Below are 24,550 nucleotides of genomic sequence, written 5' to 3'. Positions count from 1 at the left end.
AGCCTGTGTGTCCATTTCTGACCAAGCAGATACTAGGGAAAGGTAGACATGGGGCCCCACCACAGTGCAGGGTGTAGTCTCTGGCACCTGGCCCCTTGGGGTCCCTGGGTGGCAGTGAGTAGAAGCAACTTGCCCAGTCCTTCCTGGCCTTGTTTATGGAAGAGTGGGCTCAGACCAACTCTGGCATTTATAGATTGCCCAGCTAGCAAGTAATGAAGTAGAATTAGTTTGCATCTCTCTAAATCCACAGCTGCCTAAACCAACCCTGGCCCTCTGGCTCCCTCAGAGGCTCCTTAGGGATTCCCCTACCCACCCCACCCCCCCCACCCCATCCTGGCTGAGCCCACCTGCATGTAGACGAACCTCTGGCCAGGACACCACCCTGGGACCCAGGTCCCAGTTAACCACCCAGGAGCAAGCCCTCTCCTCTGTGTAGAAAGGGGATCACAGGAGCCTGGGAGTTCATGTGTGGAAACACTCCTGGGGCCTAGGAGCTGAGCCCCCTATGGACACCACCTCTACCCATTTCCCACCTGACAATCAGGGAGGAGCAAAAGATGTGAGCCATAGAAGATAGAAAGTTCCTTTGTTGCTTTTTTTAATTTTTAAATTTTCTTACAAAAATTTAGGTGTTTACCAATACAGTCTTATTTTGGTTTTGTTTTTAATGCTTTTTGTCAGTGTTCTTCTTCTGTTTTTAAGTCACAAACAGCAGGCACTAGGCAGCAGTCCCCCGCTGCTGCCGAAGGTCAGTCCCAGAGGTGTGACTCAGGGCTCCGGCAGACAGGATTGGCAGCCATGGCCTGGGCCAGGAGCTCAGAGAAGGCTCCTGCCACACTGGGCTCCATATATCCGAGGGCAGGGTGGGGGCAAGCACAGCCTGACACCCACCTCACTGCCTCCAGAGCCTCTCTGCACGGCCAGCCCCTGCCCGTGTTCTGTCTGCCATGCAGGGTGAGACTCAGAGCCCAGTGGATCCCCTCCATCTTCCAGAGTTAAACTCCTTCCCTGAGCCCCCCTCCCTGCTAGACTCCTCTGGGGCCTTGCACATACAAGAGCACACTCTTTTCCATCACCAGCCCCAAAACAAAGCCCGGTGCCTTGTCCTGCCACCTCCCTGGGCCCCACCCTGGCAGCTCCACTGGCCTTCTCTCTCTCACTCACACACAGCACCATGTCAGTAAACAGCTAACTCAGCCTAAGGAGTTAGGAGGTGGGGCAGGAAGGGAGGTGTGTCCAGAATGTCCGGCCCTGGCTCCCAGGCGAGAGGCGCTGCCAACCCCTGGCGCCAGGGGGCTCCAAGCTCCACAGCAGGGTCTGTGAGGGCCGGCCCTGGAGTTCCCTTCTTCCCAAGATCAGATCCCTAAGAACAAATGGCTGGGCCCGAGCCCTAAGGAGGGAGAGGGGGAAGGTTGAGCAGGGTGGCCTGGTGGCTAGGTGGACCCCTCCACAGGCTATGCCAATGAAAATGTGGATAAAGGCGGCTGCTATGAGTGGTGCAGGCTGACCCCAGGAGTCTGGGCATCAGGGCCAATCTGACTTGCTGGTCCAGGGGGGGCACTGTGCTTACGGCATTTAAATGTGGGGGAACCATCCCTGCTCTCTGGCCTTATCTCCTCTGGGTCCTTGATGACCTGGGCTGGGACTGAAGACCCAGGGAAGCATGTCCCTCTCCGACCTCAGCCTGTCCATAAAATGGGCATTTAAGCCTGATGAGTTTGAAGTCAGGGTCCCACCAGGGAGCACGAAGGGAAAGAACATGCAGCCAGCAGAGATTAACAAGAAGCCCCTGCCCAGAGGACGGGAAACAGTTGAATGAAAAACCAGACGAGAGAACGTACCAGGCATGCAAGCTAGACCCAGGAGTCAACGGGCTGAGGCTTAGCGTCCCCCACGGCGTCCACCAGCCTGACCGCAGGCCTGCTGGGCCCAGGCGGAGCCTTCCTGCCGGGGTCGGGCTGCAGCGGACGGGCAGTGGGCAGGAGGGCGTTAGAGGCAGAATACAGCATGTTAGTCAGTGCTGACAGGTTGGGGCTGGGCCGCTCAGCGGGTAAGGCCAGAGACAGGGTGCACAGGAAGGGGAAGCTGAGCTAGTGTGGCTCACATAGATGTGGAGTGACACATGGACACACACAGGCCTGTGCCCAAAGCCAGGGGATTGTCACAGAGTGGACTGGGAGGTGTTGTCATGGAGGCAGGACCATGGTGGGCCCTCACCCACTGCCCACTCACACACACAGGCAGAGAAAGATGAAGAAGACACACTTGCTCAGACTCCCCTGGCTCTGTGCATTGTTCTGGGCAGCGTCCCTGTCCCGTGCCCCCTCTCTCCCAGTGCATGTGAGCTTCAAGTCACCTGTACCCATAGACTGACTCTGCTGGTAATGTTCCTGAGGCGGGAGGGCCGGTCCTCAGGCTTGATCTCCCAGCCCAACTGCCTTTCAGATGAGCTCCACCCCAGGCTGACTGGGCAGCCTAAACTCAGCACCTCGCCGGCGCCCCTCGCAGGCAAGCCCTAGCTATGCCACATCTCTAGGCACCTGCCCACAGCCACTTACTTTCAACGGTTCCTTCTCAGAGGCCTCCCCCGCAGGGTCACTGCCTCGAGCCCTCCGCTCCCTCCGGTCCACAGTAGAGTATCCATCTTGGGGTGGGGACATGAGGGGAACTCTGAGGGGCAGGCACCACAGGAGCAGATCTCCCTCTCAGCCCAGATGCAGGGGGGCCCACCTACCCTGCCCCAGCACTGTGCGGGAGGACTAGGTCAGGTCTTCTCACGACCTCTCCCATGATGGTGGCTCAGAACACACCAGCCCCCACCCAGTCCCCCGCAGCTGGCAGGCCAGACCCCAGCTAGGCACTGACCCCTCCCTGGCTGTCCACCCCCTCACCAGCACCGCTAAACCAGATCTCTTCCAACCAGCACCTCCTTGGAAGACCTCTCCAGCACCAAACACACAAGACAAAACCACCTGGCCCATCTCAGCACCTCTCCCCTCCTCCTCCCCAGAAAATAAGATGCCCTGCATTATCTGCACTCACCTGGGCCAAGTGCCTCCATGGGGATCACGTCCCGGCTGCCCGGTTTCTCACCATCTGCAAGGCACAAGCCAGGTGGCTGGGGATACAGTGCAGTGGGGATACCAGAACAGACAGACCCCCAGCACAGCTGGCCTCAGGGACTCTTCATCACTAACTTCTTTGCACCATTCTGCCAGGCCTCTGTCATTGACAGCACCACCCCGGCTTAACATCAATGTGGACACCATGGGTGTAGAGGTGGTAGGAGGCTGCAAGCCAGGAAAGCTCCCTCCACACCTAGCCCTCACCTGCCTTGTCACTATCAGTGCCCCTGGGTAGAGGAGCATCTCATACCTTAGGGATAGGTTTCCATGCCCCCACTCGGTACTCACCAAGGCTCCTGTCCACCAGTGGCAGCGTGCTGTCGTCAAAGCCTCCAGGACTTGGTGCTCCTTTGGGTCCCTTGGCAGTAGCAGTGGCTGACTGTGTATGAGAAAAGGTACACAAAACAGACAGGATAGGGTGCAGGGTTAGGGGCACTCCTGTGGGGGACCTGGCCTGGAGAAGTGAAAGAGGTTAAGAAAGGCCAGGCAGGCCGCACCTGGAAGCGCGCCTTGGTCCAGCCATCTTTCTGTAGGGCACCACGCAGCTCCTTGTAGCTCCATACAGTCTGTAGCACGTGGGATGCGGCCTTCGCCTCACGTACTGATTGGCTGCAGCCAGGTCCAGGGCGGGGTCAGCAACCGGCCACGCCCCCCTCCCACTGGGACCCCACCCACCCCAGGCCAGGCCCTCAACCACCTGGTAGCGCCAAGTGCCACCAGCGCTGGAATGCCTCGGGCCTGTAGTAGTGAGCGTGCGTTGTCCAGGCTGTCGGACACGATCTCGTGGATGGTGTTGAGCACAGCCACCACCGTGTCCTCCTCCAGGCGGGCACCAGGTCGCGCCGGAGCCTGTGCATTGCGCACGTTCCGCACCAGCTCCGCCATGGCATAGCTCCCTGAAGGACAGGGGCAAGTGTTAGGACACGCCTCTGCTCACCCCATAGGGAAGGAAGGGGATTCAGACGGGGCCTCCACCAGGAGAGCCCCAGGAAGCTGCAACGTCACCTGCCGTGTACAGGGGATAGGCTCTGAGACCATTCAGGAAGACATGAGCTCCAGTGGCTGGGACAGAATGACAGGGGCAGGGCCGGGCCCTTGACCTCCCCACCCTGCCGGTCCCTCTGCCCCTGCCCGTGGGACCCCAGAGCAGACCACCGGGCTCTGTATCCCGGCTCAGCCCCACCAGTGTTCTCACCAATGAGGTCCTTGTTGCGCTGGTCCAGCGAGAGGTTGCGCAGGGCAATGGCAACAGCGCGCACCACCTTGTCAGTCTCGGACTGCAGCAGCTCCACGAGCACCGGAAGCCCACGCTCCTTGCGCACCGTGGCGCGGATGTACGTGGCCCACTGTGGCAGTGGAGCAGGTAGGGTGCTCAGCACACTCAGGCATGCCTACATGCCCGGGCACTCTCCCACCTGAACCCTGGCTGTTCCCTCTGGCTGGACCCTCCTCCCTGGCATGACAAAGTCCTACCCAAGCAACTCAATTCTACCTCCAGCTTGCATCCTTTGTGCCCCAAACCGCCCGGAACCTTGAACCTCCTGGACCTTGGGGAGACACGGTGTCCCCTACTCTCCCTCCCAACCTGGACAAAGTCAGAGGCAGGCACCAACCGGATACCTAAGATTTTCTCTGTCCCCTCCCTACCAGGCTTGGCCTCTCACCATCCAGTTGCCAGCGCTGAGGTTCTGCAGGGCGCCAGCGGCAGCCTCCAGGGTGTTAAAGTTCCGGCTCTCCGTGAGGAGGGAGAGGTAGAGACGTACCACCTCGGGCTGATACAGCAGCTCAAAGCCTGGGCACAGAGCACCCACCACCCACAGTCACCCACACCTGCCCCCATTATCCCCTCTCCTCCCAGGGTGAGAGTCAGCTGGGGCCAGGGATGGGTGTGGTGCAGTGAGGGAAAATTTAACATCAATGCATTCACTCTTTATGGGCCACCCAAGGGAGAAGGCATTCCCATTTCATGGAAGAACAGAAGCTCAGTGAGACGCAGTGGGTCTAAGTGAGGTCACTGTTCCTTTGCCCCTGGTGCAAAAGAAATGGTACTAGACCTGCCTGGCAGCCAGAGCATCCAGGAGGTCAGGGGTAGGGAGGGAGGTGGCAGCCAGGGTGGCTCCCCTAGCAACGGGACTCAAACTCCCTAATAACAGAGCCAGCCCTCCCATGTAGATAGGCTGTACAACTAAGAGGAGGAGCCCTAGCAACAAGACCCACCCTCCCTAGCAACAGGGCCCTGTTCCCTCCTATGTAACTAAAGCTCTGTCCAGTGGCCATCCCTAGCAACAGGGCCTGCCTTCTCTGTCTACAACCTGCTCAACCACTCCGGGCTGCAGCAGAGTTGCCCCAAGGCACTCAGAGAGGAGGGCCTGAGCAGCCTTTCAGCTGGCCTGTACCCAAACATTACTCCCTCTCCTGGGTCCTCCCACCTGACATTTCATCACCCCCTCCACATTCCTCATGCCTCCCTGGTCCCTCTACTCCAGCCTCTCTGGGATTCCTGTTCCCCAAATTCTCCAAGAACGTCCCCCATGCAACGTGTTACCCCTCAGGGTGTTTGCAGGAGCTGGTCCCACTGCCTGTGATGCTTTCCCCTAGACCTCCCATGGCCGGGGTCTTCCACCCTGCTTGGGGGTGTCTGGGCTTGCAGGGTGGGCTGTGGCTTGGGACTCACTAGGGCAGATCTCTCTTACTCAGGGTGGATTCCCAGTGCCAGCACAAAGGGCTCCAGACAGGGGATAAGAAAGACAAACTGCTCTGCCCCCTGTGTGATCAGCCTCTGTACTAGGTATGACTATACACCCCAACTCCCAAACCACCCTGAGTGAATGTGAGCTCCTCAGCTGATACTGGAAGGTCCTGCCCACCTGGTCTCTGCCCTTCACCGAAGGCCTCACTCTAGCCCCTCCAGTCTTTCACATGCTGTGTGACCTTGCAATCGCCTGGCCTCTCTGTGCCTGTTCCCCCCACTGCCTGAAGTGACCCACGGAACTGACCCTGATTCTGAACCCTTAGCAGGTGCCCAGGGACTGGATGGTCCTCTGGGGAACCTCATACCTGTGGTCCTATTTTCCATCAGATCCCCAAGGCCCTTCAAGCCTGTTTAGTAGCACAAAGCTTCACTACCTGGATAGGCCTGTGCTTGAACTCTGCCTCTACCCACTCACCTTTGGCAGCCTCAGTTCGCTTGGGTAGGTCTAGCGTGTCAAAGTTCCGGTCCATCTCACCATCCTTCTTCCCTGGAACAGAGTAGGGGGAGGTGAAGCAGACTCTGCAGAGAATGGGTGTGCATCAGGAGGGCTGGACACAGCACTTTCCTTCCTGAAGCAAACCCAAGAGCACCCCCAAGAGGCCTTGGCAATGGAACACTATTCTGTGTTTAGGTAGGCAGGGAGGGCCGGAGAAGGGCAGTGGTGGCAGTGGGGACTGTGGATGTCCCAGCCTTGCCCCCAGAAGCCAGAACTCATCTCCTTCAGATGCTGGGAGCAGCACTGCAGACCACCCAAAGGCCTTGCAGCTGCCAGGAGCTAGGAGCCCAGGCTGGGTGGCAGGTAGGTACAAAGCTGAGGATTGGCAAGGACAGGATGTGCCTGGTTGAACAGTAAAGCAAAGCTGGGGCCAAGAGTCCCAGCCACAAGGAAATGCCCACCCGGGGGCAGAACCTGGTCCCAGGCTCTGCTGGCTAAGAGAGACCTTGGCCCACAGGCTGAGCCCCTACAGCAGCCCCACCTAACACTTGTCAGCCTCAGCCTGCACACCTCCATGAATGAGCTCGCTATCTCCCACTCACCCTCATCTCAGATGAGGGAGCTGCTTCTCCTCTGAAAAGCAGCAGAACAGAGTTCAGATGATCTGGGATCCCAGCCTCATGGGGCCTCTCTGTCGTCCCTCTAAGCCATATATTGCCTCATTCCCAGGGACAGACTTTGTTCACTGTTACCCCTGGGGACGAATATACCCAGGCCCTGCCCCCTCTTTGGCTCTTCCTGCTCCAGCTCCAGCTCCAGCCCTGCAGGCATAGCTGAGTCTGAAGTTATAGAGGAACAGCCTGTTGGCCTCCCAAAAGGTCCAGGGCTAACATTCCTGCCATTGTCATGCCTACACAGTTGTCATGGAAATGGCTGCTTGGAGAAGGGACTGGGGATGGGGCAGGGCCCTGAGACTGGACTGCCCTGCAGTTGTCATGGAGATAACTACCTAAACAATAGGGCAGGGGGCACCTCCCTGGTGCCCACTGCACCCACCAGGCCTGGACAGCAGGACAAACAGGGACTCACCTTGATGGAACCACTCCTCTGGGCAGCCGGAGGAAGCACAGGAGAGAGGAGACGAGCCTGAGTGGGCAGCAACCCCCCCCACACCCTCCCAGGAGGCCTCAACTTCCCACTGAATACCCTGGGTTGAGTAGATGGGTCATGGAATCCTACCGCGATTACTTTGGAGGGCTGAGTGGCAGCAAATGGGATAAGAAAGGGGAGGCCTGGAATCAGAACAGGTCCACATGATGGGGAGGAGTGGGTGAAGGCAGTGTACAGATGTCACCTGGCAGGTGCCAGGGAATGCAGATCCTGGAACCTGTACCTAGCAAATGCTGGTCAGGATGGTGTGAAGGCAGGGTGGGGTGCTGCCCTCAGGGCATCTCAGGGTCTTCAGGTGCTCTGTGAATGCCAGGAGGCAGCATCGTCTTTGGTACTTCCCAAACATGAACCCATAGAACCCTTCTCAGAGCTGAGGGACCGAGTCTAGGCAGCAGCAGGGACACCACACAGGTTCACTCCTGTCCTCCCCTGGGGGACCCACAGTGCAGATGAGGGAACGCCGGCCTGTCAGCTGGATGACCCAGGGGGCTGGGCCCAGCCTCCGAGGCTCCCGGCTTCCCCACCTGCCCATCAGGAGCTGACCAGGTGGTCTCTGGCTTCCGTGCCTGCCATGGGTATGGAAGAACTTTCAGCCTGGGGTTGCATGGGGAGTCCTAGAATGGTACCCCAGTCCCTCCCACACACCTTTGGCCTTCTTGCCACCGAAACAGCCAGCGTCATCCCGCTTCCGGCGCTGGGAGCCTGCAGTACCGCCTGGGGGCCCAGGCTCAGCCTCCTGGTACCTGTCGGCCCCAGGCACCTCCTTGTGCACATGGTAGGACAGGTTCCGCATGATACACACACAGTTCTCCACCGACTGTGGGGAGAGGAGAGTTGATGGAGCAGGGCCAGGTGGGCACGGAGACTGCTAACCTTCCTGGTGAAGACTGGCCACAGCCAGTGTGCACAGAAGGAACCAGGGATGCAAAGATGGGAAGGCCTAAGCTAGGGGGCCCATGTGGGTAAGAACTCCCAGAGAAGGGCTGAGGAAGAAAAAAGGTGGAAAACACACTGTGTGTAGGACCTCATCCGGGGCTTCGGGAATGTCCACTTCAGTGTGGCCACTATGAGATGGTCCATGCCCAGGGCGCTGCCCCAGACCGGTATGCCTACTCCCCCTGTACTGCCCAGATAGTTTAGGGCCCCCTGGGTCCGGTTCCTGCTCCATCTCCCAGAACCCTTTGTAGGAAGCTATGAGACTGCCCCTGCCCGGGACCTGCTAGAGCTCTCCCTGCCAGGCTCCACCCACCTTGTTGTCCGTGTCCTTCCTGCCCACAGCTGACTGCAAGGCGTGCAGCAGGGCGTCTACCAGCCCTTCACATTCCCGGAGGCGGCGCCGGGCCTCTGCACCATCCGAACTCACGTTCCTGGGTGGCCAAGAGCAAGCCCTGTGACCCCTGGCTCCCATGGCAAATTCCCAGCCCTCACCTGGCTTTGGGGTCTTGTCTTCATCTGTAAAACAGGCTCTGACACCACCCTGTTGGGGCTACTGACAGTGCCCTGACCACTGAGACCCCAGGAAGGAGCCCCAGCCTGGCATCTGTATGGCGCAGAGCGTCTTCTCGATGACCGGCTGAATTGGAAACGGGCAGAAGTGGCTCCAGAGGTGTGAGTCCATTTGCAGGCAATTATGGGCTTTCCCTACCCCAGGGGCAGTTCTGGGCTCCACCTTACCCTGAGGTGAAGACCCCATAGGGCCACGGGGGTACATCCTGATGGACAGGCAGGACAGTGGGGAGCCAGCGCTGCCTGTGGGGACTCCACAGGGAATCCCAGGGTGGGAGGGTGAGGGCAGAGGTTACAAGGAGGTAGAATGAGGCCTCTGAGGCCACCTGAAGATGAGGGTCCTGGCTCCCCCTACCCTGGCTGTCACGGTGATAGGAGAGTGTATCAAAACTGAGCAGGGCTGGGGCCATGGGGTACTACATGACAACGTAGCAGACCTTGTCCAGAGGCTGCCCTTGGGGATGAGTACAGCCTCATCAGGCCCCATTCTCAGGACTCAGGCAGGAACTGTGGTATGGCTGTGAAGCTCCTAAGACTTGGGTGGCTAGTTCTCTTCCACACTTTATAGGACATGAGAACATGGCTATTCCCAGTTTTGCATGTAGGCTCTGGTGCCTGGCTCCCACCTCCTTGACCGGGAATAGCCCTGGGTAACCTCATAGGGAATGCCTAAGCCCAGCCCCCACCCACACCTCAAGCAGCCTGACGTGTTCTTGAAGACTATTGTCCACTCAGCATCCCTTGGCTTGGAATCCTCGTTGGGCTCACGTTCCCAGCCCGAGTGGGGCACAATGACCTCATGGGTTAGTGTCTGCAGGCCGTGATCAATGATGACCATCTTCAGGGGCTCATAGGATGACAAGTTCCAGAGTGTACCTGCAGGATGCCATCAAGCAGCCAGTGCTGACCACACAGGCAGTGACCTCCCTACCTCCCCATGTGACCTTGCTCAGGACCTGCCCCATCCTTCGTCAGCCCTACATCAGACTAGAAGATAGGAAGTGACAAAAGCCATGAGGAGTGTTGGGTGCCTACCCTGGCCCAGGCAAGATGTGCACAGGCACTCAATAATAGCTACTGGCTGGGAGGAAGCACCAGAGGGGCTGGGACACAGAGGAAGGGCTGGCAAGGAGCCTGTGGCTAGACACACAGGTACTTTCTCTTCCTCCATCCCTTCTCAACCTCATGGGTGGATGGGACTACTGCTCCATTGGCTCTACCCAAAGTGGTCATGTGACCCTATCTGGCCAATTGGGTCCCATGAGGCACAATCACTCACCACTGCCCCACTGGAGGGTGGGACCAAGACGATGGACCTGGAGAGTACAGGGACATGGGGGCAAGTGGAGAGGGGTCCTGCCTGAGGGGCAGCAAAGTCCAGAGATAGAGACACTGGGGACCACTCAGTCTGAGCCTGATGCCTACCCCCCAGCAGCTGGGACTCCTGACTAAATGGGTGGTGGGGGGGGGGGGTCTTTTTCTGGCCAAGCCTTGCTCTCCTCCTCTCTGAGGGATGTGGGGAAGCCAGGTACCACTCACCTGTGACGAGCTCTCGAACCTCATTGTCCCGGGCAGCCCGCAGTAGGCGCACCAGGGCAGGCACACCGCCACAGTCGCGGATGGCAGCCTTGTTGTCTGTATCTCGGCCATAGGAAAGGTTTCGCAGTGCCCCACAGGCCCGCCGCCGCACCTCTGCCCTTGGGTGGTCCAGCAGAGCGACGAGCAGAGGCAGGCCCCGCAGCTGCCGCACACGTCGCTTGATGCCCTCGTTCTCAAAGCACAGGTGTTGCAGATAGGCAGCCGCGTTGGCTTTCACGGGATCCACGGGGTGCCGCAGCATGGCCAGTACCTCTGGCAGCTCAGGGTCCCGCCAACGTGGCTCCTTACGGGCGCTGTCCACTGAGGGCGACCGCCGTACCACCCGGTCCAGGCTACCCAGGCTGCCCCGTTCTGGCTGGGCCAGGGGTGCTGTTGCAGCTGGAAACGGGGGCCGCTCCTCCATCAGCTCACCGCCATCATCTGCCACATCCTCATAGGCCCTGTGCAGGCAGGCAGGGCACATGAACATCTCACAAGATGCCTGCTCCAGAGTGGCATCACTATACTTTCTCCAGGGGACCATGAACCCATTAAGGGCAGGGATAGGCCAATAACCTTGGTATTTGACCCCAAGCACCGAGTGGGTGCTGAGAGTCATGACCTAGGCCAGCAAGAACGGACTCCCAGACAATGATGGAGCCAAACACCAGCCAATGGTTACCAAGGCTTGCATCAGGGAGCTCACTCACTCTCATCACCATGCAGTGTTCCCCAATTCTGAGCTAAATGCGTTTCTATGAAACATCTGTGTCCATGACTGGGAGTCCCGCCTTTCCATGAGGCCCATCTCTGCGATGCAGGATCTGCCAGGATCTGCAGGTAGGAGGTGACCCTCCCCTGCACACAGCCATCCTGGTGGGACTCTATGAGGGGCATTCAGGCCACCAGTCCCCCAGAGCATAAGATGTCTCTGTGGGTTGTCATCATCAAACCCACTTCCTAGGGCAGAGATTAAGGCTAGGAGGGGGTCAGGTGTCTTGTCTGCGGTCACACAGCACAATCCATATGAAGGCTGTGATCACGTTCCCACTCTACAGATAGAGGAACTGAGGGCAGAGATGACAGAACCAGAGCCTGTGCTGGGAAAAGCTGGGTGGCTTAGGTTCTGGCTGCTTTTGTAGGGGAAACTGAGGCCCAGGGAAAGGCTGGAGCCTCAAACTCAGAGAAATGTGCTAAGCCTCTTGTGCTCATGTCTTCATGGTTATCTGACTAGAACAGGGCTAGCAGGCACTGGGCACTGTCACTAACCTCCCTAATGTCCTAGACCCACAGGGAGGGTACCAACTGCAACTCCACCATCCCAGAGGCTGCCCTATTGCTGTCTTTGAAAAGAGCTCAGTCCAATTCAAACTAACATGTGTAACTTAGCCCTGGCAGCTATACTTCCTGTGGAGGATTCTCTGGTGGGGGAGTGGAAGGCAGACTTCCTGGAGGCAGTCAGTGGCCGGACACAGGGTGCTCACCTGGTACGAAAGCCACGCCCACACTCAGGCCTCCTCCTAGTGGCAGTGCCATAGTCAGGCTCCAGCTCCGGGCCACCCTCGTCATCGGCAGCCAGGCTGCGTGTGTCATCCTCCAAACCATATGGTTCCGCCTGAAAGCGCTCGGGCTGGGAGCGGCCGGCTGGCGGCACAGGCTCAGGGCCTGCAGGGAAGGCCTCACGTCGGCCAGGCAGTGTGAAGCAACCATCCACAGGGCCTGGGCCAAGGGGGCCACGTGGGGGCCGCACACCCAGCCCACGGGATAGACTGCCGTAGCTGGGGACATCACGGGGCTCAGTGCCGTCGGTAAAGCTGCCCCCACTGCTGAGGTAGGCACGGGAAAGCGTGGCTGCTGGGCCACCCCCACGTAGCAGGAAGTGCCGGTCCAGGGGGCCATCTGCGAAGGGGCCTAGCGGGGGGCCGCCGTCCAGCAGGGGGAGGCCATCTGGGCCTACAGGCACTTGGCGCACTGTTCTCGTGGTCACCGTCTTGACCGTCTTGGTGACCTGGTGGGTAAGTGGGTGGCCAATGGGCTGGGCAGCCTGAGAGGCCTGGACACTGCCCCAGCAGGGCCAGGGTGGCCTAGATCTTCCACCTGAGCAATAGGTGGCCCCTGGGAGGCCACCCTATAAATGGAACTATGGCTACACAGCCTACTTGCCCATTGCCTGGGCCCCGCCATACCTTGGTCTCAGTGCGCCGGGTAGTACCATCTTCTGATGTGACAATGGACACGTGAGAAGTAGGTGTACCAGGGTCCTCCTCTACCGTCACAGTCTCCTCCAGCACCTCGGGCGCCTCTGGCATTGTGGCCAGCGAGGCCTGGCTGCCCGGGCTCTGTTCCTGGGCAAGACGGGGGCTGTCAGTGTGAGGAGCCACAGTTCACCCGGCCCTGGAGTGCAGATGCTTGTACTGGCCTAGATGCCAGGAGTGCCTTCATCCTACCCCTGGAACCCATGGACCCCAAGGCCTGTCTCAGAAACAGCTAGTGAAGACAGCAGCTCCAGTCTTGTCTCTGAATACCATGGGTGCCCTGGGGGCTGACCTTCCCCAATGCTGGGGCCTCCTTGGGCTGAGTTGGCAGATGAAGCCCCTGACCCCAGTAGTGCAGTCTTGGGCAGCCCTGTCTGAGCTGCAAGGTTCCTGGCTGCTACAGGTTCCTGGTGGGGCAAGGAAGTTGGTGGGATCTGCACGTTGCTCTCCTGACATGGCTCACTAGCCCTGGCTGGGCCCTCCCAGTATCCTGGGCCTCCTCCCTGACCCACCCCAGAAGCCTCCAGTGCAGAGGCCTTGGGATAGCAGTTTCAGCACTGCTCACTGACTCCTCGTGGCCACGCCCAGGCTCCCACTGTTCCCAAGGCCAGCTAGACGCCCTCGCAGGACAGAAATACCCAGTTCCCAGAATGCCCAAAATACCCTTGCTCCTTCCGGCCTGGACACTCGTGGGGTGTTGAGTGGGCACAGCCTGGCCCTACCTCATTTGGCCCAATGGTTGGTGCCCCCCCTCGAAATGCTGAGTGTTCTATCAGAGCCCAGAGATGGTGAATTCAGGCCAGGTGTACCTAGTTGGTCCCTGACAGGAATCCTGGTCCCCTCCCCACATACCTCTCCCCAAGTCTCTCCAACCTCAGTCACCCACCTCATTCTCAACCTGCAGCCCCCCCTTGCCTTCCTCTCTGCAGGGGCTGACCATGGTAGAATTACAGGCAAGATGGCTCTGGACAAGGCCCTCTTAAGGCCCATATGCCTATGGCCCGACTTGCCAGTGGAGAAACTGAGGCTCAAGGAGGACAGGCCAGTCCATAGCAGAGCTGAGCAGACTCCTGCTGTGCTGATTGGCAAAGGGGCCTGAGAGCCAAAGTCTATCTACCCCTGGGCCTCTGACTACATGGGTCCTCCACACCACGCCAATGTCCTAGGATAGCATCTGGCCAGGATGGGTAGGGGCTGAAACCCAAGCTGCAGTGGGCAGGCAAGTGGGGGCACATTCCTGGGCAGCCAGGGCCAGGTCAGCAGGAGGACAGGACCTGTTCTGTGGCTCAGATACTGTGCCTTGAAGGATCAGTCCCCCGTCTGGGCCCCAGGCCTCTGAGGCCTACACAGAAATGGAGCTGAGGCCCAGGGAAGGCCATACTCATATCTGCCTGCCACCAGACCCCTACTCTGTTCCTGGCCCTGGGCCTGAGCAGTGTGTAAGGCTAAGTGTCCACAGCTGCCCTAGGGTCTGCCTCCCTAGGTTCTCAGGGTGTGAAATCTCCTCAGGTTAGTGTCCTGACCTGAAAAAAAATGCTTAACTGAACATAGTTGTTGAGGTTCTGGGCCCCTGAAAACTCTTCAGGGGTCCAGAGAGATGCCTGGACCATGTCAGAACAGGTGTATCCCCTGGGTTCTGGTGACACAGGAAGGAAGAAATCACAGAATGCAGCCTCTTCTCCCAGAAGCAGGACCTCGGAGGACAACAATATGTGATTTTATAAAAAGGAAAATTGAGGCCTGACAGAAGGGAGAGGATTGACCAGGACTTCACAAACCTGGGGAATTTCAGGTATCCACAGAAAAGGCAAACTTCGCAAGGCCTTTTAGCTACACCTCACCCCTTGTGGGCCACAGCCTTGGTTGCCACTCAGTGTTGCAGGTGGAATGACCGTTGGGGACCTGGCCAGGAAGGAGGAACATGTTCCCTGGGAAAGAGAATAAACTGAGACCCTAAATAGGGACATGCTGGTGAGCTGCCAGGCAAGGTGGCCTGGCCTCTTCTCTGAGGGCATTGGGAAAAGTTCTGGAGCAGATTCAGGGACAGCCTGTCACTGCTGAGGCCTCGGCTACCCCACCTGTATTTGGCAACTATGGGAGCAAATGTGTGGCAGGCACTGAGCTCTCTCTGCCAGGCTCTGGGAGCCAGGTGTGGAGGGGTCTAGGACCACACGTTGGTGGCTGCAAGTGAAGGGGAGGAGTTCAGAGCAAGACTGACAGAAGGGGACCAGAGCACTGTCAGGAGGGCATGGGCCCTGAGTAGACTTGCATACATTTGCATAATTAACACTCTCAGAGAAGAGCCTCCTACTCCCTGGTTAGGGGCTGAGTGTGAGGAGGGAGGAGGAGGAGTAAGCAAACCTCAGACCTCAATGCTACTCTGAGGCTCAGTTTATTCTCACTCTAGTCTATGGTGAGGGTCTGACACAGTGCAGTGGGGGGACAAAGGGATGCAGGTCTAGGAGAGCCAAGTTCACCCCCCCACCCCCCACCAATGAGGTCTGGCAACCCTGCAGCATCGCCTACTAATACCCAACCCAGGCAGCCCGGTAGTGGGATCCTGAGGCCCCAAGAGCCCCACTGGCAAATGACCTCAGGGAGCTAAAAATGGGTGATGACTTCACCCAGACGGGCGGGCAGGCAGGAGCGTGAGTCAGCCTGTGATCACAGGAAGGCCTGGCCCCCGTTACACACTCCTGGGCACACATGCAGATAAGGACCTAGATACACATGCATGTACCTGGTTCCTCCAACAGGGATGTATGCACATATACATACGTATGTATGAGCACCCAGCCCAGTGCACAGACCCAAGCACATCAACCCTAACAGCCCCCAGTGCACAGTGCCCACTGCCTCCGGAGGGACTTGCACATATGAACACATCCCATCACCTCCTCCTACCTCCTATCTCTGTGTCCAACTCCCTAGACATCCACTCAACCACTCACTATGGGAGTTTCAGAGCTGGCAGCAGAGTGGGGAACCAAAAGCCTACAGTAGGGACAGGCCCAAGGTCAACCTGATGCTCAGGCCTCTATAACGTCTTTGGGGTAGTGACATGGGATGGACTGATGACCAGCACACAGTTAGCACTCAATAGAGGCAGTTGCCCAGGGTGAATGCATCCCCTCAACTGGCTTCAAGACACTGGTCTAGGGCTGCAGGTCCACCTACAGCATACCCCAGGGACCCCTGGCCCTGCACCTGAGGTTCCCCCCTGCACCCCAGACACGGGCACCAGCCTGGACACACCATCCTTAGCCCTTCTCCATATCCCAAATCTTGCCAAATCCTGTCGACTGTCTCGTCACCTTTCCCCAGCCCTAACTTCATTCTTGCCCCTCTTCCTGGGACCACTGACCTGCCTCCCATTACCTACCTCCAGGGCCCAAACTATCCCCTGGCACTCCCATCCATGGTCTACCTCGTCCATGGCCCACAGGTCTGGCCCAGAGTGGGGCTCCTGTCCAGACCTGGGGTTTCCCATGGGCTCCCTTGAACTTGTGGGAGGGGCGTGGCCCAAGACTCCAAGCCCAGAGCCAGAGTGGCCAGTACTCAGAAAGGTAAACCCACAAGTCACCACTGCTCTCGAGAGGGTCCCCAGAGGCATGGAGCTGGGCATAGCAAGAGGGCCCTAGGCTCTGTCACACACCTGGAGCTCAGCTTCCTCATCTGGAAGTGGGAAGTACCCAGGGTATCAAGGCCATGGGACAAGGGGGATAGTGCCAGTCCCACCTTTGTGGCCTGATCTAAGAAATGTGGGGAGTAGGAAACAATGTGGGACAATGTGTAGAGGGGCAGCCACCTGGGCAAAAGCCCACAACAACCTCTGAGGTACATGTGGGAATGGCAGAGAGAAGGAACAGGGATACAAGCCAAGTTATAATGGTGGAGTCTGCACTGGGGTCGCAGAGGCTCACCAACTGCACTTGATAGATGAGAACTCATGGTATGTATCATGAAAAACAAACCTCAGGGCAGGTGCCCCACCCTGTCCACGGTTTCACCTGCACACAGGGAATGCGTTAAGGTGGGATGCCATACCTGGTTCCCACAATCCCCAGTCCTGGCTCACAGAGGGCGCAAGACAGCTGGTACTGAATAAATGAATGAATGAATGAATGAATGAATGAATGAATGAACGAGTGGGAAGAGTAAAGGAATGAAAGTGTCCCCCTGCCCCCTCCACCCCCAGCCCAGTCATCACGGATAGAGTCCAAGACAATCCAGGCTGGGTCTCTCACCAGAGAGTGAGCCCTTGGCTACCACAGATGTCCTCTCTTGATGCCCACAGCCTCTGCCCAGCCCTGGCAGGTGGGGAGCTCACACCTCCACAGCAGCAGTCCACCTGCCAGGGCTTGCAGTCTACACTGAGTGGCCAAGAGGCCAGGGGGCAGTTGGTGCCCAGCAGACACCACTGGTTGCAGCGTTGCAGGGGATAGCAGGGCTGGCTTCACCCATCGCAGTTTCTCCAAGCCCAGCCCACATGCAACAGCTACACAATGGCCCCAACTCCCCCCAGCTGACCCCTACATCTCTGGGACAGTCACTGGCCAGACCCTAGGGGCCATACCAGAGATGCACAGCAAGCAGAAACCCAGCTGCCAAAGGTAGGCAGGAGTGATCTACCCCCTAATCACAAAGGGCCTGGGGCAGTTGCTCCTCCAGTCAGCCTCAGTTTCCCTGCCTGTTACTGGACCACAAACCCTCTGAGTACAAGGTGCGGGTAGCCCACACGCCTCCTTCCAGCTCCATCCCAGTACTGGGAGGCTGACTGACCGGGTTTCCCTCAGAGACCCCCTCCCGCCTCCGCACGTGGGCAGGGCCCTCCTCCACTCCTCCCCTCACGTGCGCTGCCGAGGCCGACAGGGCTTCCATTAAAGCTCCGGAAGCTCCTTCTCAGGTCCCCAGAGTCAGAGCCCGCGCTGGGAGTGTGAAGGGGAGGGGAGGCCCACCAAGCTCCCCAGGGAGCAGGAGGCCTAGCCCGGCTGCTCTCTCTTGACTCGGCATCCCTCCTGCACGGAGCGGCTGCTCAGGAAGTCTCTCACCCACCACCCAAGACCTAGGCACCTGTCCTGGGCGCTGCCTTACGGTGCACCCACCCCGATCCCTGCCTTCTTCTTGGCGCGGAGTCGCACCGCCTGGGGTCCTTGCACCCGATCCCCAGAGACCTCGTGGCCCCACCCCGCGCCTTGCACACACACACACACACACACACACACACACACACACACACACACACCCGGGCATCGCGCTCACTCCACCGCCCCGCCCGCCCCGGGCCGAACGGCGGCGCCGGTCCGAGGCACAGACAATAGCCGCCTTCGGCCGGCAGCTCCACGGAACAAAAGCAGGTCCTCCCGAGAAGGCCGGCGCCCCGCCCTCCGCCGCCGGGCCCCAGGGATTGTGCCCCCAAGCCTGGGACCGAGTTCCCTCCAACCTGTCTGAGTTCGGCCGGCATCGGGCCGGGCTCGGCGGGGGGATGGGGGGCTCGGGTCGTTAAGGGCGGCGGCGGCGGCGGCGGCGGCAGCGGCGACGGCAGCGGCGGCGGCAGCTGAACCGGGATCGGCTCCGGCGCCTCGGCCGCTCGGGCTCGGGCTCGGCGGACTCGCTCCCCGCGGGGGCGGATCTGGCGGCGGTCACGGCTAGCAGCCAATGGAGCGGGGCCGCGCCCAGGCGGGGCGGGGCGGGGCGGGGGTCGGTGGGGCGGGGCGAGGTCCCGCCCCCTACCCCCGCAGAGCTCGGCTCTGCAGCCAGGGCAGGGCCAGGGTTGCCCCTAACTCTGCGGCAGCGCGTCTGGGCTCCTCGTTCCTCTCCTCCCCACCGTTGGGGTGACATTTTCCCGCCGAGTGACTTTGGCCAAGTCCTGCTTCCCAGGACTCATTTTGCCTCCAGTATAAGAGTTCACGGGCCCCTCCCCGTGTAGAATTGGGGAAACAATTCTGGCAGAGCAGGGGCCAATGCAGCCATCCTCAATAGTACAAGCTGCTCTAACTTCGACTAGTTGTCCCCTGCTGTGAAATGAGGGCTGATCAGACAGTTGTTACAACGATGTCAGCACCACAAGGTCTCTCGGGACTTCCAGATCTGGTCCAGGCCCTTGCCCAAAACCCCATGACGGACCCCCACAGAGCTCAGTTGGGGCCTGCCAAATGGACCTGCACTGATCTACTTGTCTTGGGTTCTCCCCATCAAGATACAGAGGCCCCCCACTCTCTGATAGGTGTCAGAGCAGATCAAATGGGGGTGGGGAGGTGCTCAATTGTTAGGTGACCCTGGGTGAAAGCTCTTGAGGCCAAATTAGCTTCAGACACTCTCTCTTCCATGCCTTTGATCCACTGGGAAGTGGTGGGTGGGGAGTGGTATCAGAGGGTCTGGTTTAATCAGAGCTTCTCCAAACCAGGGTGCACTCCAGCCTAGCATGAAGGTACGGCCACACCCTGGGGAGTCTGGCTGTCCTGGATGGAAACACAGACACAGAAGGCTGGTTTGGGCTGGGGCTCTCCTGGGTCATACCCTACAAAGGCAAGCCAATGACTCTTATATCATGAATAAGGGCACTAGGCTCTGAGATGAATAACAGCAAGGGCAAGCCCAAGGAGGTCCATGGGTCTGGCAAGAGAGAAGGGCAGGGCCTGGGCTTCCTGCCCCCTCCCGCTTCTCCCTAGACCCCACTCAGAAAACCCAGCCAGTCCCCCAGGGGCCACTCTTCTTCCTGGACATGTCATGTACATAGGCCATGCAGCCAGCATACTCAAGCACTCTGGGTTATCCACTGCATGTGGATCTGAGCCTCAGTTTTCCCATCTGCACAGGGATGAGTTGCCCTGACCACTGGCCCCTGTATCCTCCATCCATGGCAACCTTACATGGAGCCACCTGGGATAGGAGCAGCAGCAGGAGGAACTGGACCACTCCCCTGAGGAACTTACATTTGAGCTGCTTCGGCCTTCTCCCAAATTTCACCAGCTGCTAGTGCCCCAGCCACATACCCACCTTGGCCTAACCCAGGGCTGGCAAGGTTACTAAAGGTGTTCTCCCATGAGGAGAGGCCAATAAGGGCTGGTGAGGGCTGGTGAGGGCCAGCCCTGCTCCAGCCAGCTGTTTGGTGGGGTGGAGCTCTTCCTGCTGGAGGATTAAGGGCAGGTGGCCATGACAGTGGCACAATCTGGGGAGCATGGCAGTAGCCCTTAGCCTCTCAACCCCTGAGCCCCAGCTACCTGTCCTGCCACTGGCCCTGAGCTTCACAGATTCCAGCTTTGACCCTGAAGACCAGCTCCAGGAAGCCCTGGGCTCAGCAGGTAGGTCACTGGGCATCTCTTGCTGAGACAAATCTGGGAAGCAGTTTTGGCATCAAGGCTGCCAGGCCTAGCCAGCGGATATGGCCCCACCTCCCCCAATGTCCCCATCAGCCCTGCCAGTCCAGCCACAGCCCTGGGAACACATGCTCTCTCCGATCTCACCCTGAGAAAACCATCTCCTCCCAAGAGACAGAAAACCAAAGGCTGGCCGGGAGGGCAGTGGGTGGGGAGGGGTCGGGAGGGGTGGTGGCCTGAGGTCTTTAGTTCACAGCCCCAAGGAAGCCAGGGCAGCTCCAGGCTATGGGAACATCTTTCTGTGGGGGCATCAACCCTCTGGGCTGGAGGCTAAAGACCTTTCCGGCCTGGGAGGACTAGATAGAGAGCCTGGCGCCTGAAGGATAGCCTCAAGGTCACTGACTGCCACTGTCCCTGTGTGCCCCAGCTGGGCTGCTCTGCTCCCCAACCACATCTGGGGGTACAGGCCTCACCCTTTGGAGTGCCTGAGATCCAGGGGGTGGAGGGGGTGGCTCTTACACCTAGCCCCATCCTGCCTCAGGCCTGGCTTCCTATGGACTGGCTCTGTGGCCCACCTCAGCACCAGGGGCTTGGAAAGACAGCTCCCCAATGGTGGGGGCTGCTGGTGGGTCTGGGCCCTCTGGAGACATGTCTGACTGTATGCCACGCTGAGCTGTGTATGTGGATTGCCCACAGACAAATGAGTACATCAAGGCTCTTGGGGTTAAGATCACTCGCCAGGTCCCCCAACCTGACACAGGCTGTTGCTTCTGAGCCCTCCATGCCCTAGCTAGGCAAAGCTAGCCCAAATGGGTCAGTCTCAATCGAGACCAATACCTTTCTGTCCAGCCACAGAGGTCCAGGCTGCCCCAAGCTGCCAGCAGCCTATCTGGTTCCCTGGAGCTGGGGCCCAGTGACCAGAGCATGTACTGGGGGACACACCGTGAGGAGGTGTGGCTGCCAGGTTTTGGAAGGCAATGGTGCTATGCCTGCTCATGGAAGTGAGCCAGGGAAACTGAGAACACTACTGGCAGGATCCTCTAGGGTCATTCTGAGAAACCCTGAAGACTCAGTAGGCCATGACACCCCAGGCCTCTGGGACAGGTAGTGAGAAGGGGCAACAGTAGAAGTCCTGTAGGGTGGACTCCTACCCAGGGAGCCACCAGGGACAGCTCTGCCCTGCCTATCACCTGCTTTGTGCCTCAGTCAATAATATGAACTGAAAAGTAACAATATGAACTGAAAAATCACACCAAACTCCAGGTATCCCACATTTTCTCATTCTGCTCCTACCACTCCATAAGCCGGTGCTCTTCCTGCCCCATCTGCAGATCAGGCACTGGGATACAGTGGTGGAAGGAAGAGTCCTGGCCATCTGACTCCTGACTTTAAAGTTCTCAGGGCCTGGCCTCAGAGCAGACAAGGCTCCATGCATCTTGGGGCTGAGTTGGGGCCTGAGCCCAGTCTAAGGGCAATGGCTGGTGGGGAAATTGAGCATTCTAGGTCACCCTCTGAGCTGCAGTCAGAGCCTGGGGCCTTGCTCGAGCCTTGCCCTAGGGCTGACTCACTGATGCATGTGACGAAGGAGAATACCATGGCAAGGAGACTCCAGGACTGGCAAAACCCTCAGGGTCACCAGGGTGACCACTGAGCTGCTCAGAACAGACCTTGCCCAGCTGCCTGGGCTCTGAGGACTCACTTGAGTGGAGGGTGCCATTCTGAGGATTGGGCTGTGTCCTGCCCATTCATCACTTGGTGTCCTACACACCCAAGTGAGACTTCCAGCCCCCCTTGGGGTCCCATTTTCCTCCCCTCCTCGGAAGTCCCAGGAAGTCTTGCAATAAATCATTCAATTCAATGCTGGCTTGTGGTCCACCAAGGCCCCTTGATTGTTTCCCAACTTGGCCATTTTCACCCTTCCTGACTCACTGGGGTGTTACCTGCAGGACCAGCTGTTGCCAAGCCATCGGCAGGGGCTGCCCACTGCCCACACCACCACTGCCCACACCAGGCTGCTGGGCGCGCTCCAGCTGCAAGGCAACATGGCGCCTCTCCTGCTCCAGAGCTCGCGTCAGTCTCTCAAAGCGGGCCTCCTGCTCCTTCACTGAGGCCAGGATGCTGGCAGCTGAGTGCACGTTGCAGTCCTCCATGACCAGGATGCCAGCAGGCTGCAGGCAAAGCAGAGCATGGTCAAGGTGGGGCTGGGGTGGAGGCCTAGAGAGGCCATCATAGGCCCCCTTCCCACTGCACACATAGATCATAGGACTCACTCCCAGACCAGAGCATCCAGCTCTCCAGAGAGAAGCTGCATTGATTAAATTCTAAATTAAAAGCCGTTAATCCGAGGCTGGCCAGAAGCAGCAGGCTCCCTCCCTGCAGAGTGTAGGGCTCTCAGCCGGGAGCCCCTGCTTCCTGCCAGGTTCAGCAGAACCTGAGGTTCTGGGTATCCCAGAGTCCTCTGGGAAGGGAAGGGTAGGAAGAGCTGGTGTGACAACCTCTCAGACTTCCCAGGCCCTCTGCTGTCCATAGCACATTCCAGTTCATCCCAACCTCATGGGGCTAGCACAGACCCACCTCACTGAGGCAGATGCTCTGTGGCCCAAAGAAATTGGGAAACCCATCTACAGCCACACAGCTGGTGTGGCAGAGCTGCTGTACCAGCGGGCAGGGAGACAGAAGCCATTCCATGGCCTCCTGGTGGGTCAGATACTGAGGCAGGTGAGGAGATGACACTAGTCTACACACCAGCAGTCGGGCCTCCACTCACAGCCACACTGGCTGGGAACGAGAGTGGCATTTACCCACATGGCAGAGTAAAATTCAAGTTTAGCCTGGTTGAGATTCTGCACCCAGAAGTGGCCCATGTGTCTCACGCCTGATCTGGAGGGAGGTTGAGGGCAGGGTCCCAGGCATCTGAGGCCCAGTCTGTGGGGAAGGTCAGGCCTGCCTGGGGCCCTGCCCACTGCTGTTCCTGAGGGCCGCAGGATGGTGGGTGGGGGTGGCAGGGACTTGGCAGCTGCAACAACAAGCCAGCACTTTCCTCGATGCTTGCTCCCTGGCTGCCCAGCATATTTGTTTTTCATGAACAAAAAGAAGCAGGGGAAGCATGTGGAGCACAGACCCAGGGGCATGGCAGCAGGCAGGGTGCAGGCCATGCAGCCATACCACTAGGCACTGTGGTGCAGTACCCAGTCCTGCTCGGGGCCTCCTCCTGGCCCGGCCCACCCCAACCAGTTGAAGCTGACTCTGCCAGCCCCTGTGCCCCTGCACAACATAGGGCCTGAGCTTAGAGACATGGCACAGTGGGTAGCACCCCTGGAGGGCCAGCTCTGCTGCTCACTGGCCCAGGTGGAGCCAGCTTTAAGAACAGAATCCTAGAAAGGAGGGGGGGTCAGTGCTGGGCCTGATCACTGGTACCAGCTGAGCAAGGGACAGGGTTGGGGGGCACGGGTGTACCTCGAGGTGAAAAGACATCATAGAGTCCAACCCACTGTGAAGCTGGGGAAACCAAGGCCCATTGAAGGCAAGAGATCAACATAGGTCCCAGAAGCTGAGCTTCATTTCTCCAACACCTGTCACGCAAATAAAACCACCAGTGTGACCTAGCAGAGGGGCAGTGAAATCAGCATGGCCAGCTAGAAGAGGCAGTAGCTGGCAAGGGGGCAGGGGAGGAGCTTGGGGGGATGAGGGGAGTGAGTTATAGACTGGGTCCTCTGGCCAAGAGGGAATGGAGGACAAAAAGCATGGTATGTCCATGGCTGTGGGCACACAGCCTTCTGTGCACATCCACTGCTGCCTAGGCACGGGTCCCAGACACACACGGCCCCATGCAGTGTCACGTAGGCACTAGGACTTGTGCATGGATAGACTGAACCTGGTAGCCCCAGGTGGGCATGGGTGGGGTCGTCCTCCCTGGAAGGCAGCACAAGGTGGGACAGGAGGTGGAGCCAGGTCACTCAAGCCCTTGGTTGCAGCATGGGTCTCAAGGCTCTGGGAGGTGATGATCAGGAAATCTATGGGCCTCATATCTAGGAGGTGACTTCCCTTCCTCCTTATGCCAAGACATGGGTTCCTGACTGACCTCAGGCTCCCCTTTCCTGCTCCCAGCAGGACCAGGCTAGGGCTACAGACCCTGGGGATAGCAGCTGAGGGGGCAGCACTGGCCTCCAGCTTTCCTGCCCCGGCCCTCCAGCATATCCCAACTCTGAGGTCCAAGGAGTCCCTGCAAGGGGGATCTACTTACTTTGACTGCCCCACCCACCCAGCTAGGACCCAGAAATCTAAGACTATGGTGAGAAGGTGGCCAAACCCACACTGACCTTTCCATTGCCCAGTTCTCTCAGCTGGAGCTAAATGACTGTGTGCCTCCCAGGAGACACCCCGAAATGCCAGCCAGCTTGGAGGAAGAG

General features: G+C 58.8%; 1 protein-coding gene across 12 annotated transcripts in view; it reads right to left on the bottom strand.

Annotated features, from left to right (window-relative positions):
* The window catches only part of ARVCF (ARVCF delta catenin family member), a 60,538-nt gene that overhangs the window by 5,932 nt on the left and 30,056 nt on the right, over positions 1-24,550 (bottom strand). For 3 of the 12 annotated variants that reach the window (XM_011287895.4, XM_045042136.1, XM_045042135.1), the window contains 18 exons: positions 22,082-22,309; positions 12,754-12,912; positions 12,052-12,575; positions 10,529-11,028; positions 9,682-9,865; positions 8,733-8,850; positions 8,129-8,300; positions 7,403-7,420; positions 6,293-6,364; positions 4,790-4,917; positions 4,321-4,471; positions 3,823-4,021; positions 3,623-3,734; positions 3,414-3,504; positions 3,043-3,096; positions 2,559-2,644; positions 1,842-1,958; positions 577-1,390 (listed from right to left, as the gene is read on the bottom strand). In XM_011287895.4, the coding sequence (XP_011286197.1) occupies positions 1,854-1,958; positions 2,559-2,644; positions 3,043-3,096; positions 3,414-3,504; positions 3,623-3,734; positions 3,823-4,021; positions 4,321-4,471; positions 4,790-4,917; positions 6,293-6,364; positions 7,403-7,420; positions 8,129-8,300; positions 8,733-8,850; positions 9,682-9,865; positions 10,529-11,028; positions 12,052-12,575; positions 12,754-12,912; positions 22,082-22,291 (2,883 nt within the window). In that variant the 5' untranslated portion in view covers positions 22,292-22,309 and the 3' untranslated portion in view covers positions 577-1,390; positions 1,842-1,853. Of the gene's footprint in view, positions 1-576; positions 1,391-1,841; positions 2,671-3,042; positions 3,097-3,413; positions 3,505-3,622; positions 3,735-3,822; positions 4,022-4,320; positions 4,472-4,789; positions 4,918-6,292; positions 6,365-7,402; positions 7,421-8,128; positions 8,301-8,732; positions 8,851-9,681; positions 9,866-10,528; positions 11,029-12,051; positions 12,576-12,753; positions 12,913-18,265; positions 18,514-22,081; positions 22,310-24,550 lie in introns of those variants that run through there. The other 9 variants (XM_045042139.1, XR_006588304.1, XM_045042137.1 and 6 more) reach the window with 9 other exon arrangements.

This window comes from Felis catus, chromosome D3, assembly GCF_018350175.1.
Source record: "Felis catus isolate Fca126 chromosome D3, F.catus_Fca126_mat1.0, whole genome shotgun sequence".
NCBI lineage: Eukaryota > Metazoa > Chordata > Mammalia > Carnivora > Felidae > Felis > Felis catus.
This window is presented reverse-complemented; position numbering and strand designations above follow the sequence as displayed.